The 17,079-nt window shown below is 41.4% G+C and overlaps 1 protein-coding gene across 3 annotated transcripts in view; it reads right to left on the reverse strand.

Moving 5' to 3' along the window:
• Positions 1–17,079, reverse strand: part of SIN3A (SIN3 transcription regulator family member A) — a 90,580-nt gene that overhangs the window by 22,495 nt on the left and 51,006 nt on the right. For all 3 annotated transcript variants that reach the window (XM_053595985.1, XM_053595984.1, XM_053595983.1), the window contains exons 10-16: positions 14,126–14,244; positions 13,346–13,556; positions 12,916–13,032; positions 8,100–8,338; positions 6,123–6,306; positions 2,847–3,420; positions 15–184 (exon numbers count right to left, since the gene is read on the reverse strand). In XM_053595985.1, the coding sequence (XP_053451960.1) occupies positions 15–184; positions 2,847–3,420; positions 6,123–6,306; positions 8,100–8,338; positions 12,916–13,032; positions 13,346–13,556; positions 14,126–14,244 (1,614 nt within the window). The remainder of the gene's footprint in view (positions 1–14; positions 185–2,846; positions 3,421–6,122; positions 6,307–8,099; positions 8,339–12,915; positions 13,033–13,345; positions 13,557–14,125; positions 14,245–17,079) is intronic.

The raw sequence follows: 17,079 nt of genomic DNA on the forward strand, positions 1-17,079 counted from the left end.
CAGCATGCCCTCACCTGTCTGACAATACTCTGGATCAGTTTGTCCATGGTAAAGGCAATGTAGGCATGAATGGTGAACATCTCTCTCAGGGAATCTTCATACTGTGATGAGTCTATGTTGCCATCCAGCAGGCTCCGCACCATGTCCAGGAATGCTGGGTAATAATCTTCTACATCAACATCCACTGTGGGAGAGATGGGATAGGTGAGGCCTTACCCTACTAAGAAAAGGAGGAGGCTAGAGTGCAAGCAACCCTATAGCTAGCCTAAATGACATCTGAAAGAATACTAGGTATTCCAAACATGCCCACTCAATCCACGATGGACAGATGAAACCTGACAAGTGGCTACAATCACTAGCACTGCCTGTCAGAGGAAAAGTGATTCTGCAACTTCTAACATTTTGACTGTCCATGCTAGGAAAACACTTCTTTATAGCACTGCTGGCTCTGCATGACAGGAGAAGAAAATATCCCAGGGAAGCTAGTCCTTCAAAAAGTTGTTGGCTCCTCTGCTGAGAGAGGAATCTGCTCTTTTAGCCTGTACAAGAGCATTCTTTACATGGGTCACTTGCTCCTATAGCTATTTCAATGAAGCATAAAGTACAGATGAGAAAAGGCAGATACAGCCATACCCTAGAGCTGGGAAACCTCTCAAAAAGAAAAAAATAGCTGTGCAAATTAAATCCTATATGAGTAATAAAGTAATCTGCATTTGTCAAAGTCCTTTTGTTTAAAAATGGATTTGCAACACTGTACTTCACAAATTGCATTAAATGATCTGTACTTGTTATACATGATTCATTTCAACCACTAGCTAAAATATAGCTTATCAGTTGTTACGGAGACACCTGGCAACTAGCAGAGGGCACAAGGAATGGTGAAAGAGTCCTGCCTTTGGCTTACTAAAATAAGATTCATTTATATAAAGTTTGAAAACAGGCAGATCTAATCTCTAGTGTTAGAAATCAAGATAGTGGTAGGAGGCTATTGGGGTACTGGTTATGTTCTGAGTCTTTTTTCTTTTTGAAAGACGTAAGGTCTCACTTTGTTGCTCATGATGGAGCACAGTGGTGCAGTCTTGAACTCCTGGGCTCAAGCAACCCTTTCACTGCAACCTCCTGAGTAGCTAGTACTACAAGGCAGGACATCATACCTAGATATTTCTTAAGAAAAAAAAAAAAAAAAACTTTTTAAAGATGGGGTCTGGCTGTATTGCCCAGGCTGGTCTTAAGTGATTCCCCTGCTCTGGCCTCCCAAAGTGCTGGGATTAGAGGTGTGAGGCATGGAACCTGGACTTCTTAAGACAGGGTCTTACTATGTCATCCAGGCTGGCTTTATGAAATCTTTCTGCTGTAGCTACCCCCAAGTACAGATAGGTACACTGCAGTGCCCAGCTGCTCTAGGTTGCTTGCTCTGTGTTTTTAACACAGGTCGGTTTATGCTGTAAAAATTCACTGAGCTGTACAATTCTGGCTTATATACTTTATATATGTTGTACCTCGATAAAAAGTTGGCTAAAAGAAAATTATAAAAAATTCATCAACTGGTTACCTGTTTGTCCTGGGGACAAAGGCTAAGAGCAAAACTGAGTCTATCTGCATTTATCTGAAGTATAACAGAATCACTAAAGACAGAACAACAGAAAAATTGTTTAAAATAAGCAAACAGCTTGCATTCATCACAGACTATCACTGTTTAGTCCCAGAGAATACATGAGCCTCTGAAATATGCTGTGACTATGAAAAATGTCTTATGCCATAATAAAGATTGACTCTAAACCACAGACTATGATCAGGGTGAGGGTTGGCATTATCACCCTAGACCAAATTATGTAAACCTCAAACCAGGTCAAATCAGTAGTCAAGCCAAGATCAGTGCCACCCAGGATCAGGCCATTTTATCTCTTAATTTCTACCCAAGCAGATGGAATCACCAAGAGGTACACAATTTATATCTTTCAAGCTAGAACTAACCCAGACAAGGGCTTTTAGAATTAACTTTCAGTGTCATAAACTCATCAAGAGATAGGCAGCTGGGGCCACACATGAGCTTTCTACATAAGCTAAACTAAAAAAAGAAAAAGGAAAAAAAAGATACACTTCTCAGATTGGCTATTTCCTCAAGAGCCCCGAAGAAAGACTTCATGAAACAGCTTTTCCTTCACAGTTCAAGTACCTAATTTATGAACTGAACTGTCATCTAGAAGTAACACAGAATTACTTACTGCAAACGATGGTTTCCTTAACCCACACTGTTCCTGATTTCTCTATCTTCATTCCTATTCATCCTTTTCTACTGTCTCACATCATCTCTAGAGTTCCAATCTCCTTTCCATAACGATTTCTACTTATTAGCAATGAGCCAATGAACCTCACTAGTTAAACAGAAGTCTTGTCCAAACACATATGAGAAAATTCTCATCTGTCTTAGCCATGGAGAAGCAGGAATTTATGTTCTGTCATGGAGTGGAATGATTGTGACATTTTAGTTTCTATCTGTCCTTGGACTTTGCAGTAACCCAGAGAGCTGCCATTTGGGAAACTAATGGCAATTGATACTAAGTCAGTACTAATCGCTGACTGATTACCCATGATCACAGCATTATCCAGGGTGCTTTGCAAAAAGTAACCCTGCAAGGCAACAAGCAGTACCCCATAAGAATGAATTTTTCCCACAAACAGATTCAAAGAGTTTTAAGTAAGGCCACACAACCAATAAATTACGGAACCCAACTAGAGGTCTAAAGCCTATGCTTTCTTCACAAAAGAGCAATCTTGAGTCTAACTAGGTTCTGAGGTCCTCAAACCCACACATCCTCCATAAACCTATAATAAAAGCAACTCACTAGGTTCTTTGAGACGTAACTGGATGGCAGGGCTGTCACTCTTGTCACGTTTTATGCCCAGCACTTCCCGTTCCCACTCTCTCTCTCGGTTTTCCTCTTCAATTTGTCGTTCAGCTTGGGAACAAATCCGCAGAAGCCTCAAGCAGAGAATCTGATGCAGCCGCATAAAGATATACCAGTTGTTATTGACGTAGAAGAGATTATATACTTCATCCATACCTCTTAATTTTTGAGCTGCTGTGTTATTAAACATTAGCTTGGATTTAGGGGGACTGCCCCCAACACCATTGTGCTTCTTAGCTGCCCCTGTAGCCTCATCTACATCCATCTCTTCTTCTTCCTCTTCTTCCACATCCGAGAGATCACCTCTCTGAGCAAAGAGCAGATCTGGAATGAAATGATGCATGATTTGCTTGATTTTGTATTTGTCCTCCTTCTGAATGCCTGTCTGCCTCTTCACATGGTGGATAATCAGAGCAGCAGCATCTTCCAGTATTTGTTTATCTTCATAAGCAAGTGAGAGGTGTGGGCCAACAGGTACACCAGCGTTCTCTTCTGTAGCCTGCTCTTGCCTCTGATAGGAGAGACACATAAAAGTATTCTATGATCCATCTATAGCAAAAACAATGCCTACCAAACTATACTAGAAGCACATTCCATTCTTAACCATAGTGGCTATATTTTTCCAATCCAAAACTTAGGACCTGACCTTAACAATTTTTGTGCTTTTTCCAGAAACAAATGGGTAATGTGGGATACGTGGTTTTATGCCAAAATACTGGTACTTATGAATTTTCATAATTTATTAGGATAGTGGGATAGAATTGGGACCATCTTTTATTTATTTATTTTTTTTTGTAGAGAGAGTGTCACTGTACCATCCTCAGGTAGAGTGCTGTGGCGTCACATGGCTCACAGCAACCTCTAACTCTTGGGCTTACGTGATTCTCTTGCCTCAGCCTCCCGAGCAGCTTGGACTACAGGCGCCCGCCACAACGCCCGGCTATTTTTTTGTTGCAGTTTGGCCGAGGCTGGGTCTGAACTCGCCAACCTCGGCATATGGGGCCGGCGCCCTACTCACTGAGCCACAGGCACTGCCCTGGGACCATCTTTTAAAATCCTAAATTAGGATTTATGGAAGATACGATGTAAGGTCTGGAATTCACATTAAAATACTTTTGGGGTATGCGAAAAGTAATGGTATAACAATATCAGCAAAACATGGATGATTATGTTTATGTAAGAATTGTTTTTCTTTTCCTTTTTTTTTTTTTGAGACAGTCTCAAGCTGTCACCCTGGGTAGAGTGCTGTGGCGTTATAGCTCACAGCAACCTCCAACTCCTGGGCTTAAGCGATCCTCTTGCCTCAGTTTTTCTATTTTTAGTAGAGATGGGGGTCTCGCTTTTGCTCAGGCTGATCTTGAACTTGTGAGCTCAAGCAATCCACCCACCTCAGCCTCCCAGAGTGCTAGGATTATATGTGTGAGCCACCTTGCCTGGCCAGAACTAATTTTTTTTTTTCTTCTCCTGGCTAGCATGTAGTGTGACATCATAGCTCACAGCAATCTCCAACTCCTGGGCTCAAGTGACTCTCCTGTGTTAGCCTCCCAAGTAGTTGGGACTATAGGCTCACACCACCTTGTCCAACTAATTTTTCTATTTTTTGTAAGGACAGAGTCTTGCTCTTGCTCAGGGCCGGTTTTGAACTCCTCTAGATATAAACCCCTGCCCACCTCCCATCTTAAGAGTACTAAGATTACAAATGTGAGCCACCTTCCCTAGTTTTTTTTTGTTTGTTTGAGACAGATTCTCACTATGTCACCCTCAGTAGAGTGCCATGGTGTCACAGCTCACAGAAACCTCTAACTCTTAGGCTTAAGTGATTCTCTTGTCTCAGCCTTCCAAGTAGCTGGGACTATAGGCACCCGCTACAATGCCTGGCTATTTTTTTGTTACAGTTGTCATTGTTGTTCAGCTGGCCCAGGCCAGGTTTGAACTCACCAGCCTGGGTGTATGTGGCTGGCGCCTTAACCACTGTGCTGAGCCTTCCCTGGCTTTTTTGACTTTTTTTTTTTTCTTTAAAGAGATAAGGTCTCATTCTATCATCCAGGCTACAGTGCAGTGGCACAATTACAGTTCAACATAATCTCAAATTCCTGGGCTCAAGTGATCCTCCCACCCCAGCCTCCTAAAATGTGGGATTATAGGTGTGTGCCACCATGCTCTTTAAAGCTGAGAATCACACCACTCTGGGAATTCTCAGTTGTACTGCGTTTATGTTTCTATCCATCTCCTAAGATTGTAAGCAGAGAAAACAGGATTAGTTTCTTATTCACATCTGTATCCTAGCTCCTAAAACTATTTGTAGTCCTGGTTAAGTGTACTTAATAATTAAGCCTTACAAAGAATTTGGGGGCTAATGGGAAGTTGTTAAGGTGTAGTAAGCTGGGATGGTCGACATGAATACAAAGTATTTGAGGAAAACAGATGAGAGAAGTGGAAGAGGGAAGCATGAGGTATAAACTGAAACCAGGATGATAAATTAGGAAACTAGTCAAACAGCTTAGTACAAAGGTTAAATGGTAGAATCAGGGCCAGATGCGGTGGCTCATGCCTATAATCCTAATAATACTTTGGGAGGCTGAGGCAGGTGGATTGCCTCAGCTTACAGGTTTGAGACTAGCCTGAGCCAGAGCAAGACTTCATCTCTAAAAACTACTGGCCAGGAGGGAGGCTGAAGCAAGAGAGTCACTTGAGCCCAAGAGTTTGAGGTTGCTGTGAGCTATCATGCCATGGCACTCTACCAAGGGCAACAAAGTGAGACTCTGTCTCAAAAAAAAATAAAATAAGGCTCCGCGCTTGTGGCTCAGCCACATACACTTGAGCTGGTAGATCGAATCTAGCCTGGACCCGTCAAACAACAATGATGGCTGCAACAAAAAAAATAGCCATGGGTTGTGGCAGGCATCTGTAGTCCCAGCTACTTGGGAGGCGGAGGCAGGAGAATCGCTTGAGCCCAGGAGTTGGAGGTTGCTGTGAGCTGTGATGCCACAGCACTCTACCCAGGGTGACAGCTTGAGGCTCGGTCTCAAAAAAAATTAAAAAAATAAAAATAAAACGGTAGAATCAGGAATAGAAAAGCCTACTACAGTTATGATGTAAAAATGAACAGGCCTTGAAGAGTCTCACCTAAATATAACAAAGGAATTCCCAGAAATCAAACTAGGCTGAATATAATGACTAGAGCTGTTTCCTGGATATAGACATCCTGCTCACCTCATCGTAGATACTCTCAATCTCATTGAGTAAGCTCTTAGACCTCAAGACCTTGGTGTCATTCTGTTTAAAGTTGATGCCCTGGTGGTCCAGAGACTTCAAGTAGTATTTCTCATTTTGTTCTCGCCACACCTTGTTAAAGCCTCTCTGAGCTTCTCGCCATTCTTCCTCTTTCATCTTCAACCTAGTGGGATGAGAAGGGAAATGGAAACAACATTTGGCAATTCAGAGGGCTTAGATGTGAAAAATATTCCAGGCTTATTTTATTTCAAAAGTCAAAATTATACTAGGTCTGTTTAAATTATAACTTGGGATAAATACTATCAAACCAGTCTTGAACCATTACATGAGGAACTGACTCATTCAGAATTTACTTCAGGGAAGTAATTTATCTCAAAGTTGGAAATCTTACCTAGAACACTTATTTCTTTCTTTCTTTCTTTTTTGTAGAGACAGAGTCTCACTTTACTGCCTTAGAGTGCCATGATGTCACAGGACTCACAGCAACCTCTAGCTCTTGGGCTTCAGCGATTCTCCTGCCTCAGCCTCCTGAGCAGCTGGGACCACAGGCGCCCGTCACAACGCCCGGCTATTTTTTGGTTGCAGTTCAGCCGGGGCTAGGATTTGAACCCGCCACCCCCTCAGTATATGGGGCAGGCACCCTACTCACTGAGCCACAGGCGCCACCCTGAACACTTATTTCTTAAATAGCATTCCCCAGAATACCCTTGAGATGTCAGTAAGCACTCCTTGAAAACCGCATTCTCTTTCTCAGGCAGCAAAAACAAAGTTAAACAAGTTTCTTTGCTGCAGGACTTCTGAGAACGTTTACTATGCTAAAGGAGACACGAAAGCCCAAGGGCAGAGAATTTGCACAGTGATGTTTCTCTGAGCACAGTCTGGAAAATTCTGATCCGAGCAATGGATTCTAATATTCCAGAATAGGATACAGTAAAATCCAAAAAGAACACTACAACTGAAGAATAACTTACATGGCAAAAGCCAGAATTTAAGTTAAATGCTAGCAACAAGAGGAAACGGTTAATATGTGCCAATCCTCGAGAGGAAGATTAGAGAAGAAAAATAAAATTTGAGCATTTGTTAACTAATTTTCACAAGGTGATACCAAGAAAGACCCCAGCTCTGAGCAAAGGATTCACAGTGTTGTCAAAAGAGTGACATGGTTTTAGAGGACCCTGTGGCTCAGCCCAGTCTCTGGCTGCCTACTTGATGCCTGGCCTTAGATGGGTTGAACCCCTTTATATCTACCTAAGTCTGACTTAAATCTAGTAAGTTCACAAGGACTTTTTATGAAAAAGAAGACATCCTTGGTAAAAATAATAAACCAAATCTTTTTTTATAATGAACATATATTACATTTTACAAAGACAAATAATGATCTTCCTTATTTTATTTATTTTTTGGTCACCCTCAGTAGAGTGCTGTGGCATCACAGCTCACAGCAACCCCCAGCTCTTGGGCTAGGGCGAGTCTCTTGCCTCAGCCTCCCGAGTACCTGGGACTATAGGCACCCGCCACAACGCCTGGCTATTTTTTTTCCAGTTGCCACTGCTATGTTAGCTGGCCGGGGCTGGGTTGGAACCCATCAGCCTCACCCACTGAGCCACAGGCACCACCCATGATCTTCCTTATTAAAATACGAAGATGTTAACAACAGTTAGCACAAGTGATAGAAACATGGGTGGTTGCTTTCTTCTTTGCTTTTTTCCTGGTATTTTAAAATATCCGCTCAAACATACGTACAGAGCATTCCACCACAGACCTTCAGGTTTGTTTTCTAAAGTTGATTACACAGAATCCCAACAAGATAATCCACTCTGCACCTGAATTCCAATGACTAGGGTGGCGAGAAAGGTCTCACGGGACAACTAGATTGACTATGAGAGCCTTATTTAATGAGACATTATACCTGTCGTGAAATACACTCAAGCAGGAAGAGCATATTTGCTCAGGTACCTTTTAAGGACAATTGGAACAGCAATGGAGGGGTTCTTTCTCAGACCATCAATGATGTCAGCTGCTTTATCAGCATATATCCTTTGGAGTGCTTTTCGATGGATGACTTCTGATGTTCCCCCAAGGGTGTTGTCCAAGCGAAATTTGGCTTGTTCTTCAGCAGACAAGCGGGAAAGCTTCTTTTGTATTGCTTCTAGAACCCGGATTGTTGCCAGATTAGTCTCTAAAACTACGTCAAGCTAAAGTGGAAGACAAAGAAGGGTGTTCAGGACCCCAATCACAATATGGCAGTGGTCAGGAGAATAAAATAAGGAGTCAAAACTCCCTGTATTTGAATCTTGGCTTGGCTACATTGGCCATATGAGGCTGTTTCCTTATCTGTAAAATAGGGACAGCAGCACGTGCTACTCTTATAAGGTTGTTCTCTAGAGTAAATGACACCATCCATACAAGAGTGTTTAGCACAATGCCTGGCACACAAGAAACACACAATTAAGATGGATAAGTGGTAGTTATTATCTCTATTACTGCCACCACCAGAGTGTGCTTTGCTTATGGTGGCTGATTCTGCACCAGAGGAACCAACAGGAGACAATTAACTTTCCTGAATTGCTAAGATTTATTACAAACCAAAATCACTCCAAAGGACCACACAAGATTATAAATCAGTCTAAATTTGGCATAACTTGAAACATTTAAAAATACTCAAACATTTAAATATTCAATAGCTTTGTTCCCCACCTAGTAGTAATAAGAGCAGTGATTATCATTCCTTAAAGAGCTCAGTGCTGTATCTGTGGGTAACCATTTAAAAAAAATTTTTTTTTTTACCATTTAAATTCTTACTGAACTCCTGGCACTTATTTTCTGGCAGTGGCCTAGGCTGTCCTAGTTAAAGAAATGACTGGTCACCTTTGAGTCTACTTTTTCTAGGCTTAACACAAGATTATCCAAATGAGAAACAGAAAATGAAGTAAACAAGCAGTCTCAAGGGCCTATACCAAATACTAGTACAAGTGTTTCCCTACGATTTTTTGTTTTGGGATGTTGGTAGACATTTGTTAATATTTGCAGCCTCCCTGTTCCTCAAGTATGAATAAGTAATGAACTCAACTTCCCAGCTCCCTTATGACTGGATAGAACATGTAACTAGTTCTGACAAATCAGTTATGAGATGAGCAGTAGTAATGTTTATTACTTCTAGGCTTAAGTATTTAAGGGTACGAGATCCTTCTGAGCCTTCTTTTCTCTCTGGTGTCTAGCAATATTCTTTTTTTTTTTTTTTTTTGTAGAGACAGAGTTTCACTTTATGGCCCTTGGTAGAGTGCCATGGCATCATACAGCTCACAGCAACCTCCAACTCCTGGGCTTAAGCGATTCTCTTGCCTCAGCCTCCCGAGTAGCTGGGACTACAGGTGCCCGCCACAATGCCCGGCTATTTTTTTTTTTTTTGGTTACAGTTCAGCCGGGGCCGGGTTTGAACCTGCCACCCTCGGTATATGGGGCCGGCGCCTTACTGAATGAGCCAAAAGCGCCGCCCTCTAGCAATATTCATGATGGTGGCACTCTTTCATTGTGGGTCCCCAAGTAATTCTGATGAGCAAAATCCCTGCCAAATATCAATGTACACATAGAATGATGAAAAAAAATAAATCCTTTGTTTTTAAAAGGCATTGAGATCTGGGGGTTGTCTGTACTGCAGTATTACTAACCTATTATGACTGATAAAGGGACGGCCCCTACAAACTAGTCAATTGCATCAAATCCTAAGCACTGTACACACCATACATTTGAAGATTCATAGATGGGAAATATGAATGCTGCCTCTTATTTGCAGGCATACCAATTGAGAAAGAATAGGAACATCTTGTCAACAAGAGATACCACGCTGGGGTTTTTTTTGTTTGTTTGTTTTGTTTCTAAAGAGATCAGGTCTTGCTCTGTCACCTGGATGCTAGGATGTGGTACCATGGTCATAGCTTGCCACTGTCTAAATCGCTTAGGTTCAAGTGATCCTCCTGTCTCAGCCTCCTAAGTAGCTGAGATTACAGATGTGATCCACCATGCTTAGCCCAAGTTTTGCTTTCTAACTCATTATCTTCTAAACTTACTAAACACAGGTAATAAAGAATTGATTTCTTTTCATTTTTTTTTTTTTTTTTGAGACAGAATCTCACTCTGTTACCCTGGGTAGAGTGGCATGACATCATCATAGCTCATCGCAACCTCAAACTCATGTGCTCAAGCAAATCCTCCTGCCTCAGCCTCCTGAATAGCTGGGACTATAGATACCCACCACAATGCCTGGCTAGTTTTTCTTTTTCTTTTTTTTTTTTTTTTTTTCAGTAGAGACAGGGCCTTATCAGTCTGGTCTTGAACTCCTGAGCTCAAACAACCCACCTGCTTCAGCCTTCAAGAGTGCTAGGATTATAGGCATGAGCCACCTGACAATTGATTTCTTTAGCTTGATAAAACTTCCCAAGAAGTTAACATGTATCACAACTTAGATTTTTGCAAATTGTTTAAACTCTTTATAAATTCTGGGGCAAAGATGGCCAACTACCTGCCAGTGGCCAGGCAGCTTGTAGCTCTTTATTCAAAACACTCTGAAAATAGGGGAAGCAAATGTGAAAAGGGAAAACTAGCAGTTATATCAGTACAGATTAAAAAAAAAAAAAAAGGAAGATATCTCCCCCCATGTGAATAAGTATACGTAGCCAGGTGATTTAATATAAAAGATACACTAAATAGGATATATGTCATTTTACCCAGGTAGATGCATCAAACTTCTCTTTTTGGTCATATTAGTGAACCAGATATCCTAATACACTAGAGATTGTGAGCTCACTTTCAATGCTCCCCCCTCCTCACAGGGATCCTCTACCAGCTCATTTATTCACTCCACTCTTCTTTTTTCTTTTTTTAGAGACAGAGTCTCACTTTTTGGCCCTCAGTAGAGTGCCGTGGCCTCACACAGCTCATAGCAACCTCCAACTCCTGGGCTTAAGCGATTTTCTTGCCTCAGCCTCCCGAGTAGCTAGGACTACAGGCGTCCACTCTTCTTTACACAGTGTTTTATTTTATTTTTTAAGACAGAGTCTCATTTTGTCACCCTCAACAGAGTGCTGTGGTATCATAACTCACAGGAACCTCAAATTCTTGGGCTCAAGTAATTCTCTTGCTTCAGCCTCCCAAGTTAGCTGGGACTAAGAGGTGCCAGAACACAACACCCGGGTATTTTTTATTTTTTGAGACAGAGCTTCAAGCTGTCGCCCTGTGTAGAGTGCCGTAGTATCACAGTTCACAGCAACCTCCAACTCCTAGGCTCAAGAGATTCTCCTGCCTCCACCTCCCAAGTAGCTGGGACTACAGGTGCCAGCCACAACGCCTGGCTATTTTTTGGTTGCAGCCGTCATTGTTTGGTGGGCCCAGGTTGGATTTGAACCTGCCAGCTCAGGTGAATGTGGCTGGTGCCTTAGCCGCTTGAGCCACAGACACCGAGCCAGCCAGCTATTTTTTTAAAGATCGGGTCTTGCTCTTGTTCAGGCTGGTCCTGAACTCCTGAGCTCAGGCAATCCACCTGCCTCTGCCTCTCAGAGTGCTAGGATTATAGGCGTGAGCCACCTCACCTGGCTCTTCTGACGTATTTTAAAGTCTCTAATTTAACTTTCTTTCAAAAGAAGCCAAATCAAACCATATGTATAAGAGAAGAATTCCAGTTCTCATAGCAGTGCTAGTTTGCCAACCATGTCAAGATATCTGCACAGTTTAACAATATACACAGACCTTAAAATATAGGGTGTCCATAAAGTTCGATCTAATTTAAATTGTAACTTTTCAGACACCCTGTAAATCATGTAAAAACAGCTTCAAGAAAGCCCTATATAGGCCTTAGGAGGCTAATTTTCTATTCCTTATAAAACACAATGATCTTTTTTTGGGGGGTGGGGGGGACAGACTTTCACTCTGCTGTCCTAGAGGGCTGTGGCGTTATAACTCACAGCAACCTCAAAATCTTAGGCTCAATCTGTCTTCAGTAGCTGGGATTACAAGCATCTGCCACAATGCCCAGCTAGTTTTTTTACTTTTAGTAGAGACAGGGTCTCACTCTTGCATAGGCTGGACTCTAACTCCTGAGCTCAGGTGACCACCTGCCCTGGCCTCTCAGAGAAAACACAATAATCTTTAAAATGCCATTCAAAGTTCAAAGGACTATTATTCAGTCATCAATGTACAATTTCAGTTAAAAGGGCTAAAGTGTTGGCCAGGCAAGGTGATTCACGCCTGTAATCCTAGTACTCTGAGAGGCTGAGGCAGGTGGATTGCCTGAGTTCATGAGTTTGAGACCAGCCTTAACAAGAGTGAGACCCTGGCTCTAAAAATAGTTGGGCATCATGGCAGGCACCTGTAGTCCCAGCTACTTGGAAGGCTAAGGCAAGAGAATCATTTGAGTCTAAGAGTTTGAGGTTGCTGTAAGCATCATGGCACTCTACTGAGGGCGACAAAGTGAGACTCAGGCTCAAAAAAGAAAAAAAGTGTAAAGTGGCCTAAAAAGGTCATATTTGGCATAAAAAATTTACTAAAATATTTGCATAAATCATAGTAAGTACCGCAACCAGTATTCACCCACACATTTTATTATTCTCCTCAGATTTTTATATATGTTTAAAAATTTCCACAATCAGCTGGGTGCCTGTAATTGTAGGACTCTGGCATTTCAGTCCTAAAAAGCCAACCTTCAAATCTTGCAATGTAAAGATGCCTTTCGGAAGCATCTTGCATTTCCCAAAACTTCAAAAAACAAAGGAGCTTGTACCTCAAAGCGTTCATCTTCACAACGATAAATATGTTCTTCATACTGTGTCTTCTTGGAACTAACAAAGGTAGAGTCCTCAGACCATGAAGGGAAGGAAACCCAGGTATCATTTAAAACCTTTGGGTAGAAGAAGACAGACTGAAACAAAAGCCCAAAAAAAGCTTTCTGGCAATTAAATATTCTCAATAAAAAGATAGAGGTAACTCTATGGGAGGTGAGAAATAGCTAACGTTGCTCCACAAATTTCATCTTACGCAAATTTACAAAATGATTGTAAGTATGGAAAAGGCTCTCTAAATATATGTAAAAAATTTTCTTTTCAAAAAGAGAGAAGTTTCTTGATTTCAACATATATACATACAAATTCTCAACCTCTGGTTCTGGAGAAACTATAGGGTAGAGGGCTGACCATTACTAGGGAAGGCCTTACCTCTTTACAGAGAGGAGTCCGTCCTGTACACTTGGGCTGCTGGTAACTCTTGGGTAGGGCACGATAGCTGGAGCCTAATCGTTTACAAGAGGCGTAATCTATCTCCATTGCAATGCCCTCTGTGGCTCGTTCCTTTGGAAAAGTTTCCAGATGTACAGACTCTTTATAGCCCAGAAAGTTTTTAAACCAAGTAAATAATTCAGGGAATTTCCTGAAGAACCAAACCAAAAACTAGTAAGCAATTAAAGACATGATGCAGTTATCCTGCGTTTACTTCTGGCCCATTTGGTTTGGGGTCAGAACTCTACTACCAATTAAAAATTATTTCCTTCCTAAGAAGCACTGCTGTTAAGCTTCTGCTTTCCCTTTTTGTATAGAATGCTCTCAGTTAAAGTGGTAATGAAAAAGCTGCACTGAAAACAGGCAATAACCAACTATTCTTTTAATTGAGAATATTGCTTTAATGTTCACATAATTTTTAGGCTGTCAAACACATTCGAGATTCTAAAGCCCTAGAAGAGATCTATCTTTATAAACATTTAGCACTGGTCAGAGGATGATGAGACCACTAGTTTGGCCATTAGTCCATAAATACTTCAGTGTTTTCTCTATTTTCTTATTTCTAGAGTTCAAATGGAAAACTTCTCAGGACTCTTTTGACACTAACATTTGAACCATCCTACCTCAATTAAATGAGCTCTGCCTATCATACATTCTCACAGACCAAGTATTACCTGGCCTCCACATGATGATCAGGGCTGAGTCCATAATTTCACTTACCCCAGGAAAGGAGAGACTAGTTGTACAAGCTCAGCCCGAGAGATCACCTCCTGGTTAAAAATAACAAGACAGCGCAGGAAATTTTCATATGCCTCTGTGCTCCGAAGAGCCTTTCGGACCTTTTGGAGACAACGGAAAGAAAAAAGATTAACTGGGAAACAGATCCAGGACTACATTTTTAAAATTGGAGAAACTGGAACTGACATTTGATGATACTAAGGAATCAGTGTTAGTTTTCTTAGATGTCATAATGATTATTTTTGAAAAAAGTAGTCGTTTAAAAAAGAAATTTACTATAATATTTACGAATAAAATAATGTATGACATTTGGCTCCAGTTTATCTGGGATGGGTAAGAGTATGTATGAAAAGAATATACTGGCTAGAAGCTGAGAATTGCTCAAGCTGGATAGTAGGTTCTTCAGGGACCATTTTATTATTCTCCTTAGTTTTTTATATATGTTTAAAATTTTCCACAATCAGCTGGGTGCGGCTTATGCCCGTAATTGTAGGGTTCTAAAAGGCCAAGGCAGGAAGACTGCTTAAGCTGAGGAGTTAGAGACCAGCCTGAGCAAGAGTGAGACCCCATCTCTATTGGAAAAAAAAAAAAAAAAAATTAGGGCCAGGTGCGGTGGCAATAGTGCCTGTAATCCTAGCATTCTGGGAGGCCAAGGCGGATGGATTGCCAGAGCTCATAGGTTGGAGACCAGTCTGAGCTAGAGCAAGATCCTGTCTCTAAAAATAGCCAGGCGTTGTGGCAGGCACCTGGAGTCCCACCTACTAGGGAGGCTGAGGCAAGAGAATTGCTTGAGCATAAGAGTTTGAAGTTGCAGTGAGCTATGACGCCACGGTATTCTACTGAGGGCAACAAAGTGAGACTGTCTCAAAAAAAAAAAATTAGCTGAGCATCATAGTAGGCATTTGTAGTTCCAGCTACTCAGGAGGCTGAGGCAGGAGGATTGCTTAAACCCAGGAGTTTGAAGTTACTTGGGCTAGACTGATGCCATGGCACTCTAGCCTAGATGACAGAGTGAGACTCTGTCTATAAAAAAAAAAAAAATTCAGGCTGGGTCAGTGGCTCACAGCTGTAATCCTTGCCCTCTGGGCGATTGAAGTGGGTGGATTGCTTGAGCTCAGCAGTTCAAGACCAGTCTGAGGTAAGACAAGGTCCCATCTCTACTAAAAAAAAAAAATAGAAAAATTAGCTGGGTATTGTAGTGGGCACCTGTAGTCCCAGCAACTCAGGAAGCTGAAGCATAGACTGTTTGAGCCCAAAAGACTAAGGATTGCTACCAGCTCTGACAACATGGCATTAAACCCCAGGATGACAGGAGTGATATCCTGTCTCAAAAAAAAAAAAAAAAAAAAAAAAAAAATGTAAAAAGTGAAATCCTGAAGTATATCTCCCTTTTTTTTTTTTTTTGAGATAGAGTCTTACTTATTGTCCTCAGTGCCATGGCATCACAGCTCACAGCAACCTCCAACTCCTGAGCTTAGGTAATTTTCTTGTCTCAGTCTCCTGAGTAGGTGGGACTACAGGTGTCTGCCACAATGCTTGGCTATTTTTTGTTGCAGCTTGGTGGGGTTCAAACCCACCACCTGTGATATATGGGGCCGGCGCCCTACCCACTGAGCCACAGACACCACCCTATATCTTTTTTTTTTTTTTGAGACAGAGCCTCAAGCTGTCGCCCTGGGTAGAGTGCCATGGTATCACAGCTCACATCAACCTCAAACTTCTGGGCCCAAGTGATTCTCTTGTCTCAGCCTCCCAAGTAGCTGGGACTACAGGTGCCCGCCACAACGCCAGGCTATTTTTGGTTGTAGTTATCATTATTGTTTGGCAGGCCCAGGTTGGATTTGAACCCGCCAGCTCTGGTGTATGTGGCTGGCGCCTTAGCTGCTTGAGCTATAGGCGCCGAGCCTATTTCTCCTTTTCATATGCTGCTTCTGTAGACCAGTGGTTCTCGACCTTCCTAATGCCGCAAGTCTTTAATACAGTTCCTGTGGGTCACGACCCATAGGCTGAGAACCGCTGCTCTAGACCATATCAAAGTTATGCAACATTTGTTGCCTTTCCTAAAAGATGTTTGTTTACAGCAAGAATTTTTGCCAACATGGTTTCAAATTCTGACAATCTTGAAAAAAATGATACATAAGTAAGATATTTGAGTAAGAAAATTCTGTCCTCTGACCTGATCCTTTCCTCCCTATATGTACAATACTGAGCATTTTAATTTCAAAATACCTAAAATGTTCAACAGTACAAAGTAAAACTAGCCTGGTTAGATGACCAATGTAGTTTCAATTCCCAAAGTAAATATTTAGCACCGTGGTTCTTTGGTGTGGACTGTAGACTATACTCACACCAAAAGGCTTATCAATAACCCTCGCTCTCAACTTCTCGTATACTTTTTTAACTGTTCATTAGGAGACACTATAGGGAATATGGACTTTTAAATTTAAATATAAAAGAGTACTGCACCTATTATACCACATGTGTGTATGCCCATTTATTTGATTTTAAAGATATATAAAAGTAGAAAACAAAACCTATGTACTGACCCAACCTCAATGATTAATACATATTAAATTTTATTTCCTCTATACCCATTTCCCCACTACTGAATTTCAAAGCAAATTCTAGATGTTCCATCTATACATACTTCAGTATGTATTCCTAAGAAAAAGTACTCCTAAAATATCACTCCTCTTAAAATTACCTTATTTTCAAAGCATTCCTTAATAGCATTTAAATACTGAGTTTATGCATAAATTTCAAGTGTCTAATGTCTTTCAAAACCTGTTTAAATTCTGAATCCAAACAAAGTCTACATGTCACCGAATCTATAACAGTTTCCCTTTCTCATCCACCCCCTTTATTTTTTGGGGAGATAGAGCCACAAGCTGTTGCCCTTGGTAGAGTGCCGTGGCATCATAGCTCACAGCAACCTC

Source organism: Nycticebus coucang, chromosome 6 (genome assembly GCF_027406575.1).
Source record: "Nycticebus coucang isolate mNycCou1 chromosome 6, mNycCou1.pri, whole genome shotgun sequence".
In the NCBI taxonomy this organism is placed as follows: Eukaryota; Metazoa; Chordata; class Mammalia; order Primates; family Lorisidae; genus Nycticebus; species Nycticebus coucang.